Source organism: Lynx canadensis, chromosome A2 (genome assembly GCF_007474595.2).
Source record: "Lynx canadensis isolate LIC74 chromosome A2, mLynCan4.pri.v2, whole genome shotgun sequence".
NCBI lineage: Eukaryota > Metazoa > Chordata > Mammalia > Carnivora > Felidae > Lynx > Lynx canadensis.
Window position 1 is genome coordinate 16,760,707 of NC_044304.2, and position 20,147 is coordinate 16,780,853.

At 45.6% G+C, this 20,147-nt stretch overlaps 1 protein-coding gene across 2 annotated transcripts; it reads right to left on the reverse strand.

The window, feature by feature from the left end:
• Positions 1–6,120: 6,120 nt before the first annotated feature.
• On the reverse strand, positions 6,121–19,473 carry ELP6 (elongator acetyltransferase complex subunit 6). Of its 2 annotated transcripts, none has more exons than XM_030306453.2 (7): positions 19,314–19,473; positions 17,181–17,259; positions 15,886–15,956; positions 12,912–13,030; positions 11,295–11,496; positions 9,097–9,243; positions 6,121–6,539 (listed from the first exon to the last, which is right to left on the reverse strand). In XM_030306453.2, exons 1-7 carry the CDS (start codon positions 19,365–19,367, stop codon positions 6,411–6,413), a joined length of 801 nt encoding a protein of 266 aa, XP_030162313.1. In that variant the 5' UTR covers positions 19,368–19,473; the 3' UTR covers positions 6,121–6,410. The 2 variants fall into 2 exon arrangements, with proteins under 2 accessions (XP_030162313.1, XP_030162306.1); XM_030306446.1 differs by having other exon boundaries at positions 12,873–13,030; positions 19,314–19,432.
• Between the last annotated feature and the right edge of the window lie 674 nt (positions 19,474–20,147).

A 20,147-nucleotide genomic window follows, 5' to 3' on the forward strand; every position in this document is an offset into this window, starting at 1 on the left:
AGGCTCCAGGCTCTGAGCTGTCAGCACAGAGTCCGATGCAGGACTCAAACCCATGAACCATGAGATCATGACCTGAGCCGAAGTCGGATGCTTGACCATCTGAGCCACCCAGGTGCCCCAGACTCCTTGGATTTGAATCCTGGTCCTTACACGGAGCAGCAGTGACTGTCCTGTGGCTGGGAAAATTAACCTCAGGAAACGTTGACTCACAAGTCCAGTTCTAAGATGCAACCAAGAATAACAAAAATACCAACCTCTGTGGCCTGCAAAAACATTGAATCAATGTGAACCCATGTAAAATACCAAGACTCCAATAAACAGTAGCCATTCTATTTCTGATACATTCATGGTATCTGTAACCATGATACAGTCATTAAAAATATTTAAAATCTCCAAGTTGTGTTGATACTCATTCAGTGCCTTCATTACCTAGCAAGTTCCTGCCATGTTATCAGAAGCCAGGAATATAAGATGTTAATTCCCTGCACTAGAGAAGTTGTCTTTGTGCATACTTTCAAGCAGAACCTTATAGGCAATATGATAGTGGTCACAACAAAGGCCATGATAGTGCCAATGATAATGACAAACTTGTTTTTTAAGTTTATTTATTTATTTTGAGAGAAAGAGACAGAGAGAGACCACAAATGGGGGAAGGGCAGAGAGAGGGAGAGAGACAGAATCCCAAGCAGGCTCCAAGCTCCCCTCTGAGCCTGATGCAGGGCTTCATCTCAGGATGGTGAGATCATGACCTGAGCCTAAACCAAGAGTCGGACACTTAACTGAGTGAGCTCGAGTTGGGGAGGGGCAGAGAGAGGGAGAGACAGAATCCCAAGCTTTTGGGGACACAGACAGAGATCTCTGTGCTAAACAGTGCAGAGCCTGACAAGGGGCTTGAACTCACAAACCATGAGATCGTGATCTGAGCTGAGATCAAGAGTCAGACACTTAACTGACTGAACCACTGAGGTGCCCCACCTCACACCACTCTTAACAAATTTCCCAAATATTGGAGCAACGTTGAACTAAAAGAAACTTTTGCACAGCAAAGAAAGCCATTAACAAAATTAAAAAGCAACTGATTGAATGGGAGAAGAGATTTGCAAATGATATATATGATAAGGGGTTAATATCTAAAATACATAAAAAGGAGCATCTGGGTGGCTCAGTCAGCTAAGTATCTGACTCTTGCTCTCAGCTCAGGTCTTAATCTCAGGGTCAGGAGTTCAAGTCCAGTGTTGGGCTCCAAGCTGGGCATGAAGCCCACTTAAAAAAAAATCAAATTGGGGCACCTGGGTAACTCAGTCAGTTAAGCATCTGCTTTTGGTTCAGGTCATGATCTCATGGTTCACGAGTTCAAGTCCCACATCGGGCTCTCTGTGCACACAGAGCCTGCTCAGATCCTCTGTCCCCCTCTCTCTCTGCCTCTCCCCACTTGTGCATGTGCCCTCACTCTCTCTCAAAAATAAATAAAAACTTTAAAAAACTTAAAAAAATAATTAAAAAAAATAAAATACATAAAAAATTCACATAATTCTGTACCAAAAAAAAAGGTCCAATTAAAAAATGGGCAGAAGACATGAACAAGTATTTTTTTCTAAGTGTATTTATTTTGAGAGAGAGAGACAGAGAGAGAGCGCACACACGAGTGGGGGGATGGGGAGAGAGAATCCCAAGCAGGCTCCACACTCAGTGCAGAGCCTGACATGGGGCTTGAACCCACTAACTGTGAGATCATGACCTGAGCCAAAGTCAAGAGCTGGATGCTTAACTGATTGAGCCACCCAGGTGCCCGAATAGGCATTTTTCAAAGAAGATATCCACATAGCCAACAGACACATGAAAAGATGCTCAACATCATTAATCATCAGGGAAATGCAAATCAAAACTACAATGAGCTATCAGTTCACGCTGGTCAGAATGACTAGAATCAAAAACACAAGAAATAACCAGTGCTGGAGAGGATGTGGAGAAAAAGGAAACCCCATGCACTGTAGGTGGGAATATAAATTGGTGCAGCCACTGTAGAAAACAGTATGGAGATGCCTCAAAAAATTAAAAATAGAAATTCTATATGACCCTGTAATTCTATATGTGAGTACTCACCCAAAGAAAAGAAAAACACTAATTCAAAAAGATAAGGCACCCCTATGTTTACAGCAGCATTATTTACAACAGCCAAGATCTAAAAGCAACTCAAGTGTCCATTGACAGATGGATAAAGATGTCTTACACTCTCTCATCACTTCCTTCTCTCTCACACACACAATGGATTACTCAGCTATAAAAAAGAATGAACTGTTGCCATTGGTGACAACACGATGGACTAAGGGTATTACGCTAAGTGAAATAAGTCAGGCAGAGAAAGACAAATGCCATATGATTTCACTTATATGTGGAACTTAAAAACAACAGCAACAAAAGATTCATAAATACACAGAACTGATGGTTGTCAGACGGGACGGGGGTAGGAGAATGGGCCAAACAGATGAAGAAGATTAAGAGATACAAACTTCCAGTTATAAAATAAATAAGTCACAGGGATGCAAAGTATGGCATAGGGAATATAGTCAATAATATAATTAATAACTTTGCATGGTGACAGACGCTAATTACCAATACTTGTATCCTGGTATTTCATTATGTATGTAACTGTCAAATCACTATGTTGTACACCTGAAACTAATATTGTATGTCAACTTCAACAAAAAATTTTTTCCCTATTTAAAGAAAAAATAAGCAAGGGTGGCATTATTTGCAGATGTTAATATCTGAAAAAAGAAAAACAAGAAAAAAATATCAAAAAATTCGGGAATCTCAATCAGAAAATTATTAGAATAGTTGAGAAAAACTGTAGGATAAGTTATAAATTTTAAGAAGTCAACTACATCCCTATGTCAAAGACACCAAAGAAATATCCACAAAATGGGATCATTTCTTGTCGAGTAATAAAAAAAAAAATTTAATAAGAGGGTATTAATTTCTTCACTATTTTTTTTAAATAAAATTACACGATGACAATTTTAAAAACAAGAGAAAAAGTCACTGAAGAATACTGTCTAGAGCTTGAATGAAGTGCTGGTAAAATTCATCTGGATAAACAAGAGGGCACGATATCCTTTTAATAAAGGCTCTTGAGAGCAGACATATACTAAACTTTCACTATCAATTAAAGACAAATTTCAGGGGCATCTGGGTGGCTCAGTTGGTTAAGCGCCAACTTGGCTCAGGTCATGATTTCACAGTCCGTGAATATGAGCCCCACATCAGGCTCTGTACTTCAGATCCTCTGCCCCTCCCCCCCTTCACGTGCGTGCCTGTGCATGCACATGCACTCTCTCTCAAAAATAAGCAAACATTAAAAAACAAGATAAATTTCGGGGCGCCTGGATGGCTCAGTCAGTTAAGCATCAGAATTTGTCTTGGGTCACGATCTCGCGGTTCATGGGTTTGAGCCCCACCCTGGGCTCAGAGACTGGAACCTGCTTCGGATTCTGTGTCTCCCTCTATTGTTGCCCCTCCCCAACTCACTCTCTCTCTCTCTCAAAAATAAATAAACATTAAAAAATTTTTAAATAAAAAATTAAAAAAGGATAAATTTCAGAAAAGCTCAGTTTTAAGAACTTTACGTATAAATAAAGTCAAACTACATAGAGAGGATCACTACTTTTCAGTAAATACTATAAATACTGTCGGGCTATTTAGTTATCAGCAGGTAGACAAATTACAGTACTGTAGCAAATTCTAAAGAAGTTAATTTTCTTACATTATTTTAAACCAGAAACAACAACAAAGAACAGCACCTTCATTCCATTCAGGAAGAAAAATATATTCCTGAATCCTGAAGAACAAAGGTAACATCAGTGACAAAATAGGAACATTCCAACGTCTTGTTCAAATAGTACTGCCTCCGTAATTCTTCCCCAGTTTCTGCTCCCTTAACAACAAAACAAAAACAAAAACGTGATGGGAAATAATTACTCCTTCCTGTGACCACCAATCTGTCCCCACTCACTACTTGAGTTGCTTCTGTGGCCCGCATCATCTTCTCCACAGCTGCACGTTATTTATTTCAATGCCTGTTCCCTAGCCCCCATCACAGCACAGCAGGTGACTTGAGGACCGTCTTTATCTTGAGTCCCTCATATAAAACAGGAACTCCACAAAAACTTCATGAATTAATGCATATCTGCATAGAAAACAAAACTTTTTAAATTTTTTTAATGTTTATTTATTTTTGAAACAATGCAAGAGACAGAGTGCAAGCAGTGGAGGGGCAGACAGAGGGAGACACAGAATCCGAAGTGGGCTCCAGGCTCCGAGCTGTCAGCCCAGAGCCCAAACTCACGAACTGTGAGATCATGACCTGAGCTGAAGTCGGACGCCTAACCGACTGAGCCACTCAGGCGCCCCAAAACTTTTTTTTTTAACGTTTATTTTTGAAATGGGAGAGAGAGAGAGAGAAAAAGAGAGAGAGAGAATAGAAGGGGGGCAGAGAGAGAGAGGGAGACAAAGAATCCGAAGCAGGCTCCAGACTCTCAGCTGTCAGCACAGAGCCTGATGCGGAGCTCAAACTCACAAACCGAGAGATCATGACCTGAGCAGAAGTTGGATGCTTAGCCAACTGAGCCACCCAGGTGCCCCAAGATAAAGTATTTTTAAAAACCCAAATATAGAAAAAAATATACATGAACACAGACAATGATAAAATCCTTTTCAAAATATTACAAAGAACTGAGAAAACAAAGTTGACACCACATTCTAATTGATAGGTCATTAAAAGTGAGGAATACATTCTCAACACATGGGAAAATACAAAGAAAATTATATCCTAGCCATTAAAGAGATATTCATTTTTACAAACTTTACACAACTATTAAGTTAGTAAAAATTAAGTTAAATCCAACATTGGTGGAGGAAAACGTAGAGGTCACTGTTAACTGGCTCCATCATTCCAAGGAACAATCTTGATACCACGTGAGGGCCAATCCAGGCTTTAATTCAGAAATTCCTCTACAGGGAAAAAACTAAAATTTCATTATCCCTCACTTTCCTAGGCCCCTTCCCTGCTTTATTTTTTGTTTGTTTGTTTATTTATTTATTTTGAGAGAGAGAGAGAGAGAGAGAGAGAGAGAGAGAGAGAGAGAAAGTGCAAGTGGGGAAGGAGCAGAGAGAGAGGGAAAGAGAGAATCCCAAGCAGGCACTGCACTGTCAGCAAGGAGCCTTGTTGCAGGGCTTGAACTCCCAAACCATGAGATTATGACCGAGCTGCAGTCGGACGCTTAACTGACTGAGCCACCCAGGCGTTCCTGTTTTTTTTAGTTTTTTAAGTTTTTTTTTTTTTTATGATTTGAGGGGAGGAGTGATAAATTGTTTCCTCTTATGAAGACTACAAAATGTGAAAAAGTTACAATTAAACAACAGGTATGAAATTTCCTTAGTCCCTGCAGTGTTATTTTTTTCATTTTATTTACTTTTAATTTTAAAAATAATTCATTGTGGTACAACAAAATGTACCCAGTTTAAGGGAATACCCCCGGTGTCTACTGAGGCAATCTTGACCAACGGGCAGAGTGTGGTAAGTTGGCATCTATGGGACGCTGGGTCAAGTGCTCACCTCTTCAGTCTTTACAGGTAAGGGAGGCAGCAACTTGCCAAGGCCTTATCCCACCTGGTGGCAAGAACACTCCTTACCCCTGTCACCAAGGCCATGAAGCCTCATGTGACCAAGGCCGCGGTTTCATGACACCTGGGTCAGGGACCACACAACCAAGGAGGCTGTGAACCGGCTAGGGAGCCTGCCCCTGGTTTCCTTGAGGGTCAGTCAGCAAGTGTGGACTTCAGAGTTAGGCTCCACTATCTACAGCCTGCTCTACAACTGTGAGCGTGTTTCCAAACCTCTTTAAGCCGGTTTTCTTACTGAAGGAAAAATACCTTTGCTGGATGAAGGTGAAAATTAAATGAGACAATCCATCGTGAGGAAGCCATGATGTAGGACTCGCCTTACCACAGCCATAATTACCCAAGTTGTCACCTCGTATGCCTGCCACCCAGGACTGTCCCCTGGCTGGCACAGTTATACCTTCTCTGGCTCTGAAAGGCTCAAAAGCCAAAAATGGGCAGTTGAGGCTAAAGTGTATTTAATGAAAGGCTCCTGGGATGACTTTCACCTGGTTTCAATATGTGGCATCTCTCTCAGCAGAGGCCGGGTTGCAATTCCTTATGTGTTTCCGGAATAGGGCCCTGGGCAACAAAGGCATACTGTCACAGAGCCATTCCACGGCATCGGGTCACAGTAGTGGCAATCCAGGCTGAAATACCACTTCAAAGGTGTGCAGATCCATTCCCACTCATTGTTTCATCTTTCACATCTGAAAACAGTCCAAGGTAGCTACATTTGCCCCTCAATCAGGTCACAGAACAGCAGGAGACATTCCTTTGGCAAAAAAGGACACGCTCTTGTCCTGTATCTTGTACTGGTAAGTGAGGCTCCGATCCCGCTGGGTTGTGGGCTGTGATGGCGTCCTCCAGAGGATCCTTAGCTACAGTGACAAGAAGCAGGATGAGAGAGAAGCAGCCCCCAAGTTACCTGCTCCATTATGAACCCTACCTGCCTCCTCTGTAACCTGCAACTAAGGCCCCTAAGTTGAGATCACAGTCATGTGCCATGCAGCCAGGGGCTGGCTTCTAAAACAAAGCTTATGACCAGCTAACTAAAACTAAAGGTTTCCCCTTCATTACAGTAGTGATATTTGCTCACTACAGAAAGTGTGAAATAGAAAAAGAAAAAAAGCCCCCCAGATACAAACCCTTAAAGTATTTTTATGTGTTCTCTTTTGCTCTTTTCCCTAGGCATGGTTTTATATCTGTTGGCTACAATAATTGGGAAAATCAACTCATTAAAATCAGTACATCCAATTCAGAGGCTCAGGAAGGCTAGACATTTATTCTTATTCTGATGATATCTCAATGCCTGACATGCTCGAATGCTCAGGGGGACTGGCCTTAGAGCCAGGACACAAGCTTCCTGGCAGGACCCTCTCCTCATGCCATGCACATGAACACGACCAACACAGCATTTCTGAGCTTGCTCCTTTGTTTTATTTTCTATAGCTACCCCTGAATGACTCTGGGCCAAAAGTCCCACCCACCTCTAATGTGCCAAGAGTGGTCAACATCAAGTTAACCTGGAAGCCATGACAGCTTTGGGGGATGATTCCAAAAGAGAAGTTCCAGGGGCACATGGGTGGCTCATTCAGTTAAGCGTCTAACTCTGGGTTTCGGCTCAGGTTATGATCTTGCAGTTCATGGGATCCGGCCCCACACTGGGGTCTGCACTAATAGCACAGAGCCTATTTGGAATTCTCTCTCTCCCTCTGTCTCTGCCCCTCCCCTACTTGCACTTTTCTCTCTCTCTCAAAATAAATACACATTAAAAAAAAAAAAAGTTCCAAGAGGATGTGGAGAAACGGGAACCCTCTTGCACTGTTGGTGGGAATGCAAATTGGTGCAGCCGCTCTGGAAAGCAGTGTGGAGGTTCCTCAGAAAATTAAAAATAGACCTACCCTATGACCCAGCAATAGCACTGTTAGGAATTTATCCAAGGGATACAGGAGTACTGATGCATAGGGGCACTTGTACCCCAATGTTCATAGCAGCACTCTCAACAATAGCCAAATTATGGAAAGAGCCTAAATGTCCATCAACTGATGAATGGATAAGAAATTGTGGTATATATACACAATGGAATACTACGTGGCAATGAGAAAAAATGAAATATGGCCTTTTGTAGCAACGTGGATGGAACTGGAGAGTGTAATGCTAAGTGAAATAAGCCATACAGAGAAAGACAGATACCATATGGTTTCACTCTTATGTGGATCCTGAGAAACTTAACAGAACCCATGGGGGAGAGGGAAGGAAAAAAAAAAAAAAAGAGGTTAGAGTGGGAGAGAGCCAAAGCATAAGAGACTGTTAAAAACTGAGAACAAACTGAGGGTTGATGGGGGGTGGGAGGGAGGGGAGGGTGGGTGATGGGTATTGAGGAGGGCACCTTTTGGGATGAGCACTGGGTGTTGTATGGAAACCAATTTGTCAATAAATTTCATATATATATATAAAAAAAAAAAAAAAAAGTTCCAGAAGGCACAGAAGCATGGTAGCCCCTTGGGAGGGGTAGAACCTGACCTTCCTCTAAGGCAGGGCTCTCAGCTTCTGCCTGAGTTCTCAAATATTTCGGTCAGAGGCAAGAGTGGGGCAGCAACAACCCCAGCCATGGGCATGGTCCCCCCACATTTGTATTTTATTTATTATTATTACTTTTTAAATTTTTTAATGTTTATTTATTTTTTAGAGAAAGAGAGACAGAGTGTGAGCAGGGGAGGGGCAGAATCTGAAGCAGGCTGGAGGCTCTGAGCTGTCAGCACAGAGCCTGACACAGGGCTCGAACTCACGAACTGAGAGATCATGACCTGAACTGATGTCGGAAGTTTAACTGACTGAGCCACCCAGGTGCCTCCACATTTGTATTTTAAAAGGAGCAGCACTGGGGTGCCTGGGTGGCTCAGTTGGTTAAGTGTCTGACTTCGGCTCAGGTCATGATTCGTGGCTCGTGATTTTGAGCCCCACATTGGGCTCCATGCTGACAGTGAGGAGCCTACTTGGGAATTTGCTCTCTCTCCCTCTCTCTCTCTGCCCCTCACCTGCATAGACACTCTCTCTCAATATAAACAAACTTAAAAAAAAATAAATTAATTAAAATAAATTAAAAAATAAAAGCAGCAGCACTGACCTGAGTATACAAAGCCTGCTGTGGTCCTGCAGAGGCATTCTGCTATTTGATAGCAGGGCCCCTGCATTCTGTTCCAGAAGGCAATCTGGTCTCCTTTTTAGGAGCTGCACTTTGGTCACAAATGGGACCACCATGGAACACCTGAACAGGTACATGAGGCTAGCACCATCTGGAACAGACTCTAATTTGGGTTCTCACAACTTCTGAGGTTTTCCATCCGTCCGAAGGAACACCCCAACCAGACAACCCCCAGGGCCTGACACTATCCCACACACAGTCTAGGCTCAGGCCTAGTGACCCCTGCGCACCTGCCCATGCACGTCCCTGCAGAAGCCAGTGGCCAGCCCCTCAGCCCGCAGGATCAGGTGGCTCTGGTGGCTAAGGCCGTTCAAAAGGATGTTGTTCTCCTCCTCCTCGGTGTCTCCACTGTCGTGCACCAGGGCTACTATGTTTCCCTGCAACAGAGATGGAAGATGAAAACCGTTCCTCCGGGCAGGGTCACCAGGGAGTACTGGGCTTTCAGTGCCTCCACTCCCTTGCATGTCCTCGCCCAGAGCAGCCTCTGGCTGCCGCTGCAACCACCCCCTCCATGGAAGGACCCTTGTTGTGCTCTAGGGTCCTAATTCCAATCACCTGCTGGACAGTCTCACCAGCACATCCAACCTATACTGCCAGCTCAATCCCTCTTAAACCAAGCTCAGCTCAGTCTGTGGTCCTCCATGTTAGCAAAAAGTGCCACCTTTCTGCTAGGCACCAATTCATCCAGTCAGCAGCTCCTGAGTGCACAGCACATGTCAGACACCACAGTGGGGATAAGAGGGGACCAGTATGGACCCTAGAGACAGAAAGATACTAACAACACAGGACACAAAGCCAGGAGAAAGGGGAGCATGGGGGGCTAGGGGAGCCCAGGGAAGAGGCATCACGTCTGGCCCGGAGGGGAGGGTGACGTGGTGTGCACACCTGAGCCGAGTCAGAAGAGCAAGTAGGAGTTACCCAACCAGAACCAGAGGGGAAAGCTGACCCACTGAAGGGGATACCTTGAAGAGTAAGTCCTTTCAAAGGGATACCGTCCAGTTAAAAAGGATGAAGCAGATCTGTCTATTCTGGTTTTGGGCAATGGACATCAAAAGACACCGTGCATTATGGAATGAGAAAAAAGGCAGGCTACCAGTAATGTGAAGAAAAATGCAGAAACACATACACATAAAACATGTTCATAATTGAACACACTCTCCAGAATACACGTTAGGAAAGAGATCATTACTTTTTATTAAAGTACTCTTTATGCTATTTACTTATTTTTAAAAAAATCTTTTTAACATTTTTATTCACTTTAGAGAGACAGAGAGAGACAGAGTGCAAGCAGGAGAGGGGCAGAGAGACAGGGAGACACAGAATCTGAAGCAGGCTCCAGGCTCTGAGCTGTCAGCACAGCGCCTGATGCGGGGCTCAAACCCAAGAACTGTGAGATCATGACCCGAGCTGAAGTCGGCCGCCCAACCAACTGAACCACCCAGGCGCCCTATTTTTTCTTTTTTAAACTATTCCCAAGTTTTGCTTTTTCAGCTAAAAGAGGTTTTTTTAACCAAACGAGGGAGGTAGTGGGCACTTGCACTTAGTAGAGCAGGCTAAGCTGCAGGAGCTGTGGCCACTTCACTGTCACCGAGCCGTGCCCTCCACGCCCCTTCCACTCTCTCCTCCTCCCATTCTTTCCCCATCACCTGGTTCCCACCCCGTGCCTGTAGCCACACAATCCCAGGAGCTCCCCTAAACACAGCTGCCAGGTAAGCTCTTGCACCTGGGAGGTGCTATGCATGCAGTGCTGGGTATATGCACCCTGGTTGACTCCATTGGCTCATCCCAACCGCCCAGCACCCTCGGCCTGACCACACCGTGCTAAGGGCCGCAGGTCCCTCCCAGGGGCACCATCGCACGCTGAAGAGCTGCCACTGGGGGCCAGACGCTGCATGGGAGTGTTGTAAGCTTCATGTCACTTAACTCTTGCAGCTTGGTTCCTGCGAGGTGGGCACCACAGCCATTCCTATTTTATAGGTGGGTCTACTATCATTATTTAACTATTATGGTAAAATCCCCATTTTTGCCTCATAATTTGACAGTAAAAGTTACATCCTGTACTTGTACTGCATCTCACAATTTTTAATGCAGTTTATATCTCAACTGATCTTCAAAACACACCCAGAGCGATAATGACTTGTCCCAGGACACAAGGCAATGGGTGGCAGAGTTGGGACTGCCGTGGTACCACACACGACTGGTCCCATTTGAGACAGTACTGGTCAATCTTTTAATTTTGAGGGATTTATTTTTTTAGCAGTGGCAAGTAGGGGAGGGAAGGATGGCAGACCAAAAGATTTCTGGGCCTACCAGGGTAAAGCCAAACCCCCAAATAAACAAAAAAGATCACTGCAAGCAAGGGAGGTATGGGCCTGTCTGGGCCTATGGAGATCACAGGCAGCAGCACGGAGAGCAGGCGGGTCGGTACCTTTCGTTCCCAGCACACGGTGGCCCTGCAGTAGTGGATGAAGTCCAATACAGCCACCGCACCCATGCCCAGGCTCAGCAGCACACTGAGGTCGTCCACCAGCAGCACTGGGCACCTCCACGCAGCGTCTCCATCATCCACGGGCTTCAGAGCCTCCCGCACAAACTCGTACAGTGGCTGCAGGTTCTCAGCATTGGCCTCCCTGGAACATCAAGCGAGAGTCACCAGAGAGTTCACTCTGTCTACAAATGTTTATCTTGGACCAAGCAGCACCACAGGAAAGGGCTGGGGGAGGCAGAGAACTGGATCATAGTCCTTGGCACTAAGCGGTTCATGATCTGGTTGGAAAGAAAAGGCATGTGTGCATACACAAGCAAGCTGTACTTCAAATATTCCTTGAGGCCTAGTAGGTACAAAGCACTGTGCTAGAAACTGGGGTACACAAAAATAAACAGCCTCCTGGGTCCTTAAGAGACACCATGCAGCCAGCCCCTCAACCCAAGACCTTAAGGTATTAGAAGATTAATTTGGATTGGGCAGGCAGAAGACGTCTTCCCAGGAGGTCATAATGGGTGCAAAAAGCTAAATAGCCATTCAGGTGACCTGGTGGTGAGAACCAAGGTCTAAGGGCAGTTTGTGTACCTACCGGATTCCACCTATTTCTAAAGAAGCTGGCCCAGCTACCTCCATCTCTCCAATGACTACCTTGGCAGTCACTTCCCAGCAAGAGAGGCTCAAAAAGCACCAGAGCACAGGGCCCAGGCACCTGCTCACGCTCCAGGTCTGCGGCTCACTAACAGCAAGGACAACAACTTCCCACAACCTGGGGTCAGGTGTCGCCAGGCCCATCATTCAGACGAAGGCACCCAGGTTCAGAGATGCTAAAAGCTATGTGAGAGATCACACACACAGGGTCAGGGCACAGGGCCTTCTGACTCCACACTGCCTTCCAGCCACTGCAAAAGGTGGCATCTGAGAGAGGGGGCAGCAGGGAGAGTTCCCATACGGACTCCTCTGTGGTGAAGGAAGAACAGGTGGGGAGTCTGCACAGAGCTATGTTTGTGGCTGACACTCATAAAAGACAAAAAGCAGGAAAACCAATCTCAGAATAGCAAACCGGGGTCACCAAACTTTTCTTAAAAGGCCAACAGTAATATTTCAGGCTTGTGGGTCAAATGATCTCTGTCTCAACTACTCAACTGTGCTATGGGAGAGAACAGCCAGGGACAATATGCAAACAAATGAATGCAGCTATTCCAATAAAACTTTATTTACAAAAACAGGTAGCTAGCCATGGCCCATAGTGTGCCGATCCCTGTATCAACCCCAAAACAGAATAAAGGTGTGTGCTAGGGCTCTGAGCAAGGTTAGAAAAACATACCGTTCTGCCATACTCCCAGCAAATAATGCTTTCTGTAGCTTTGGGGTCAGCCATATACCCTCTAGCCCATGGTAAGAGCCAAGAGCTTTCCAATAATGCTGTAACACCAGGGAAATGGCTACCTCTGAAAGCCAGCTCTGTCCCCCCACCCATGCACGGGAGGAATCACCCAGCAAAGCTGGTCTGGGTCCACCTACCAGGCATGCACTTCTGGGCTGGGCTGCAGGCTGACTGACCTGAGGAACTGCAAGGGGTGTGGCTCAGCCTGAGCCCGGAAGAAAACATCCACCGAAGACTTAAGACCTTCTAGGAACACAAGCTGCCCGCACTCCCGTGCCACAGTCAGGCTGACACCCTAAACACAACACAGAGGAGAGTGAATTACTGTGCCTTGCAAAGGAACCCCTCACAGAGGCTGGATTCCAGCTCACAAAAAGGTACAGGACACATTCTAAGCCCTGCAAATGTGTACCTGTACACCTTTGTATGGGGCCCACGCCTTCTTTCCACTGCGTGGTCCCAACCCACGATCCCCACGGTTTTGAGGTGAGCCTCTACATTTATCACTTTTTAAAAAACTGACATTTTTGTTTATATGCTCATTTTTGTGATTACTCAATACTTGGTTCTAATTTGCAGTAGTATTACAAATGCACATATTTATAAAATTAAGTATATTTAGAAACAATAATAATGACAATAAAATGGTGGGAGAATGACCAAGGTCTGAAAAATGCTGGTGAAGGAGACAGGGACAGATTTTGGCTTTGAGTTTCACAAACCCTCTTGTTTACGCATCAGTGGCACAGGACCTCAGAGTTGCTCTGAGGCTTTCAAATAACATAACTCAGAGATTGGAGTTGCCAGGCTGCCTAGGATACAGGAAGACTGCATTACCAGCAAGTTCTCCTTCTCTTCCCTCTACCTCTGAGGAAGCACTCCCATGAGAGGACAATACGAGCTCTTGATGCACTAGTTCAGAGCTCAGCAAACTTTTTTTGCAAAGGGCGAGACAATCTACGCTGCAATACTCTGTGGAGGAAGAGCAGCTGCACACGATTCACAAACAAATGGCAGTGGCTACACTCTGTCTAGCCCTCCTCTAGACCAGAGCTTTTTTAAAACTTATTTTCTAGAAAATTTTTAAAGTTTACTTATTTATTTTGAGAGAGAGCATGAACAGGGGAGGGGCAGAAAGAGATGGAGAGAGAGAGAATCCCAAGCAGGCTCCACACTGTCAGCACAGGCCTGGTGCGGGGCTCAACCTCACAAATCGTGAGATCATGACCTGAGATGAAACCAAGACTCTGACACTTAACCGACTGAGCCACCAGGCACCTCTAGACCAGAACTCCTTAATATGGCTCTTTATAAACTACCCAATTAAGAATCTTTTTCTTAGGAAACACCCAATTAAAATGCAGATCCCTGAGCACCATTCCAAACCTCCAGAATCAGAAGCTTTGCAGGCAAGGCCCAAGAATCTGCATTTCAACAAACACCCAAGGACAGACACAATCTAAATCTGCAACTCACTGCTCTCTCTGTGCAGAAATAGGTCACGTGGAACTCTTTAGATTCCTCATGCCCCTAGACCAGGTCTCAATTGCTCATCTATACCCCAGTGTCCTCCGCTATGCAGCACCATGAGCTCCACAGCCACCCCTGGCAGAGAGAAAGACTCCTGTTCACCTTTGCTCTTGCTCCTGACAATTCTACTAATGGCAGTTCAATAATACGCCAAGAGTATGGAGGCTCACATTCATGGACTTCACGTGCCCAGTACCATGTCTGTCACTCTTGCTGTGCTGATGATTCAAAGGCAACAGAAGAAGTAGCCAATCTGGACATGAGAATACACAGCTTTCTCACCCAGAGACACTGATGCTAGGGCCATAGAGACATGCTTCACAGACCTGGAATGCACGTGTGTTATTGACATGACTGCTCTCCCTGAGCTCATGCTCTGATCTCTACCACAGGAGGTCTTCCTTCTCTGCAAAGGATGGGAAAGAGTCTACCCTCCTCCCATTCTCTCATTTGTTTCTCCCCATCAGAGTGACATCAGGCAGTGTAATGGCCCAATAGGAAGACTGGCATTTCAGTAGTCACTGCTAATGGGTGGTCTGGTTCTTTCCCTCTCTGAGGCTAGCCTATTAAAAACAAAACAAGGGGCACCTGGGTGGCTCAGTCAGTTAAGCGTCCAACTGTTGGTTTCAGCTCAGGTCATGATCTCACAGTCTGTGGGTTCAAGCCCTACATTGGGCTCTGTGCTGACGTGCAGAGCCTGCTTGGGATTCTCTCTCTGTCCCTCTCTCTCTGACCCCCCCCCCCATGCTCTCTCTCTCTCTGTCTCTCTCTCAAATATAAACTAATTAAATAAAAAAAATTTTTTTAATAATAATAGGGGTGCCTGGGTGGCTCAGTCAGTTGAGCATCCAACTTCGGCTCAGGTCATGATCTCACAGCTTGTGAGTTCGAGCCCTGCGTCAGGCTCTGTGCTGACAGCTCAGAGCCTGGAGCCTGCTTCAGATTCTGTGTCTCCCTCTCTTTCTGCCCCAACCCACTTGCATTCTGTCTCTGTCTCTCTCAAAAATAAATAAACATTAAAAATTTTTTTTTTTTAATTTTTAAATAATAATAAATAAATAAAAACAAAACTAACAAACAAAAACTAGTAAGCCCACCTGGTCACAGGTCACAGGTGATGGCCTAGACTAGGCCAGAAGGTTCGCCAGACTCTTGGCCATCTTATTCTTGCCTGCCTACATCTGATAAGATGAAAGGCAGGCCGAGATGAGGTAAGGAGCAGGTCACAAAAGCACCTCTCTCCACCTTTGAGTACTAAGCCGTAGACTTAGGGAGAAACAGTAGGAGGCACTCAACTTGGTGGTAGACCAAGCTGTGGGTCTCCAACCCAGCAGAACTAAGATTAAAGCCCACAGTGAGAAGGAGAAAATCTTAACTGGTCCAGAGTCAGTAGAGCTAGGTTTGATTAATTAACAACTGATTTGGTTCTATAAATTCTAAATGAGTAAAACAGGTAGAGATGCTGCCTTAGCTTTCCAGATAAGGGTTTCAGAACTCCATGATTTCCTCAGTCCCTCCCTTGCTAAGTTCTCTACAACCCAACCAGGGGAGCCCAGCCTTGGCCCCACTCACACCTGCATGACCCACATACTCTGCACCACACAGGTCTACAATATTTACCAACTTCTGTCCCACGATATTGTAGTGACTGAAGGACTGGATCAGTGCCACAAAGCAGACTTTACAATTAGCTAGAAAACAAAATAAACAGATTTTTAATAAAGTCTCTATGTATAATCAGTCTCATATGCTTTGTACCTCTAGAAAATAAAGCTCTGACTTTATTGGGTCTACAGACCCAAGAGGCCTTGCAACCAGACATCCCCAATTTGATTCTAAGCTGCACTTTTTTTCATATATAATAATTATACCTATTTCATTGATCCTGAAATGTACTTCTTCAGTTATGTGTATCAATAGGTCCCTTGTTTTGTTCTATTGTAAATAAATTGTGGTTTTTAAAAAGTAATACTTTTCTGTTTGTACAGAAATACAACTTTTTTTTTAACAACTCACTTTTTTAAAAACTGGTCTTATATCCAAGAAATTATAAGTGGAACACAAAGAAACTCTAGCTACCTTAATGAACATAATTAGTTCTAATATTTTATCTATAGATTCTCTTGCTCTTTCAATCCTGACAATAATATCATCTGGAAAAGAAAACAACTTTCAAAGCTGTAAACGATTACAACTAAGAGTGCCAAAGGTGTACCCTCTATTCTGGCCTGGCTCAGTAGGGGCTCACAGAGAATCAGCTGATAAATGAGTCTTTTTTTTTCATTTGGCTGTTTTCTTCTTCTAATCCATTTTCATATGTAAACTGCAGTGGCCCCACAGTTTTCCTATGTTCTTTAGGAAGCATCTACTTCCAGGGCAACATGTCAATGGGTCCAGAGCCCAAAAACCTCAAGATACACAAGGACTGGGGGGCGCCTGGGTGGCTCAGTTGGTTGAGCATCTGACTTCCGCTCAGGTCATGATCTCACAGCTCATGGGTTCGAGCCCCGCTTCGGGCTCTGTGCTGACAGCTCGGAGCCTGGAGACTGCTTTGGATTCTGTGTCTCCCTCTCTCTTTGCCCCTCCCCTGCTCATGCTCTGTCTCTCTCTCTCTCAAAAATAAATCAAAATGTTTAAAAAAAAAAAGAGAGATACATAAAGACTGAGGAGCAACTAAATCAGGAGGCCACACGAGGATCTCAGTGAGACCATGCCTGCACACTGGGTGGAGAAGGGAAGATAGGAGCACATACCACCCTTTGGCAGGGATGGGCAGGGAACAAGATGGTCAAGTAACCTGTTACCTAATAAACAGCCATCTGGCTACCCAAACACCTAAGACCTAGTTAGTTAATACCATTCCCATTGCTTTTAGCCTTAGGTTTCTTTTTCTATAGCACCAATGAGTCGTATACCTTTGAGGTAGAAGGAGAGAAAGTGGTGCACAAGGAAGCTGCCATCTGTGTTGGCATCACAGAGTAGAGTCAGTTTCCCCTACGAGTTAAGAGGAACACAAAAAGGTGAATTAGACTCCCTGGAAAGAGGTCAGTACACACACACACACACACACACACACACACACACACACTACCAGAAAGAAGAAAGTAAGTCAAAACTATGGAAAAACCAAAAGTTAGAGTGATTGTTATTAAAGTCACTCATTACGGACAAGCACATCTCAGCTTCCACTTTCCCAAGGCAAAGAGAGAATAAAAACCCTTCTCTTCCTCATTCACCTTGGTAACTCAGGGACCGGTCTTGGAAGAACTAGAGAAGCTTTTACCATTAGAATCCAACAAAAATCACAGCCTGCTAAGACTGGAATGGACCTCCAAAAAAGTAGTATGATCCAACTTCCTTCCTATTTTTTTTAAGTTTATTTATTTTTGAGAGAGAAAGAGGGAGCATGAGCGGGGGAGGGGCAGAGAGAGAGGGAGAAAGAATCCCAAGCAGGCTTTGAGTTATCAGCACTGAGCCCAACGAGGGGCTTGAACTCACTACTGGTGAGATGGTGACCTGACCCAAAATCAAGAGTGGGAGGCTTATCCAAATGAGCCACCTAGGCGCCTCCCTATTTTTAATTCCGATACCAAATCTGTACAATAGGGTGGGAGAGAGGGAAGAGTAGTTGTTGACAGAGAATTCCAATAACAAAATTCTCATCCCAATGGCCCTAGACACTGCTTCAGGAAAAGCTCTGATCATGGAGAGTTCTGGAAAGACCTCTAAAGACGGTCTCCACAGTGGCTGACTGCCTTGCTGCAGCCACCTCTAGTTCCTTTTCAGTGATAGGGAAGGTCGCAATCAAATGGTATCAGACACGACACTTCTGTACTGTTGTGACTTTTTTTTCACTTATAAAATATGAAAGATCGCACCATCAGACCTTGAGGGTTACTTCCAGGGCTGTCATTTCCTGGTGCCCACTTTGATCTTCCATTCCTTTACTCTGGCCTTGGGCTGAGCAGTTTGGAGGTGCCAGCAGTAATCAGCAAGGTCACCAGAAACATCTTCAGGCTTGAGCAACTGAAATCCACAAGGGTCTACTTAAAACTATAATTTGCCTGACACTGGGGGGGGGGGGGTGGGGAGCGGATCATAAAAAGGCCTGATTGAGGGGCGCCTGAGTGGTTCAGTCGGTTAAGCATCCAACTTCAGCTCAGATCATGATCTCCCAATCTGTGAGTTGGAGCCCTGAATCGGCTTTATTCTGACAGCTCAGAGCCTGGAGCCTGCTTGGAATTCTTTGTCTCTCTCTCTCTCTCTCTCTCTCTGCCCATCCCCTGCTCGCACTCTGGCTCTCTCTCTAAAATAAATAACATTTTAAATTTTTTCATAAATAAATAAGCAAGCAAGCAAGCCTGATCGATACACACGATGTCTTGGCTGCCTGGAGTTTACCATTTCCTTAGGAAGACAATGGTTATAAAATGAACCAGGTAAATTCCTGAAAGAAATAACCCCTGGGTTAAAATAAAAAATTTCGGGATTCCCCAAAGTACAGAAAGAAGGAAAGAGTGGCGAGGCTGCTATGCCTCAGGCAGACTTGATACAAGCCAACGCTGGCTGAAGGCAGTTTGGAATAGCACTATTAAAGACCAACAGGAGGATGAGGAAAAGGAGGAGGAGCAGCGTTCACCGCGGAGTACTGAGGGGCCAGAGAGAGACCGAGGGCGATTAAGAAGCTGGTCTCAAGTGAAGGGTGGAGAATCAAACTCTCAGGCAACCTCCTCTAGACGCCGGGCCCCCCACCCCAGTGAGAACGCACAGGCCCCCCGGTATCCGTCTGTGTACGTAAGCCGATGCATAGTCGGCCAACCTTCCTGGGCACTTTCAAAGATACACAAGCCTTTGAGAAGACCCCCACCTCCCGCAGGCTCCAGGGCGGAGCCCAGTCCCCGGGGCGGCCATCCCTGGACTACAACTCCCAGGCGCTTCATGCCCGCGGAGGTCGTGCCTTTCCCACGAGTCCGCGTGCGCTTCATCCGGGTATACGGTCTTCCGCCACGCTCCGGGACCCGCCCCCTTCCCACCGCGCGACGCCTTACCTGCTCCGCCCTGTCAGGAGTGGTGTTGAGAAGGTTATTGAGTTCAGGGAACATTCCGAACTCTGAGGATGAGCCTTCCCGGACCGGGAGCTGGGGCTGCGGAGGCGGGGAATACGAAGGGCTACACACCAGTCGAGCCCGCGCGAGGAAAGCGCGCACGCGCAACGCCGCTTCGAGGAGCCGTCGCAGCCAATCAGCCAAGCGCCTGGATCTGGGCTGCTGCCGGCGCACGCGCGAGGGCGGGCATCCGGCTGGGGTGGTGGATGGTACGGGTCTTGTGGCGCTTTTTCTGAGGGTCTTAGGTGTTGGTGCTTTGCTCCTTCACTTGGCCTCGCTCTCTCCCCAACGCTGGGATTTGGGGCAATGCAGTTCGCCCCTCCACACGTGCCTGTCGAGCACCTGCTGTGTGTCCCCCACTGCTCAAAGCTAGGGCTACATAGGGAACGAGATGAGTGAGGATGCCTGCTCTTTCTCGCAAACGCAATGAACACAGAATTGTACGTTGAAAAGTTCTTGGAAAAAAGCAAAAGCAGGATGAGGGAGTAATGGTGGGGTAGGGGTAGGTTTCGTAAAGAGGTTGTGAGGGTAGACTCCCTATGAAAATATGATTGGAACACACCCATGCTCTTGCCCGGGATTTTGCACCAACTGTTCCTCTTTACTGGAATGCTATTTCTCTAGATGTTGAGACGATTAAAAAAATCCTCCACTTACTTCAGGTCTCTTTGCTCAGATGTCACTATATTCGAGGCCTTCCCTGACCATCCTGTTTAAATTTGCAAACTATCCTTTCCCCCTGCTTTTATGTTGAACACAAAACATGAACATTGTCCA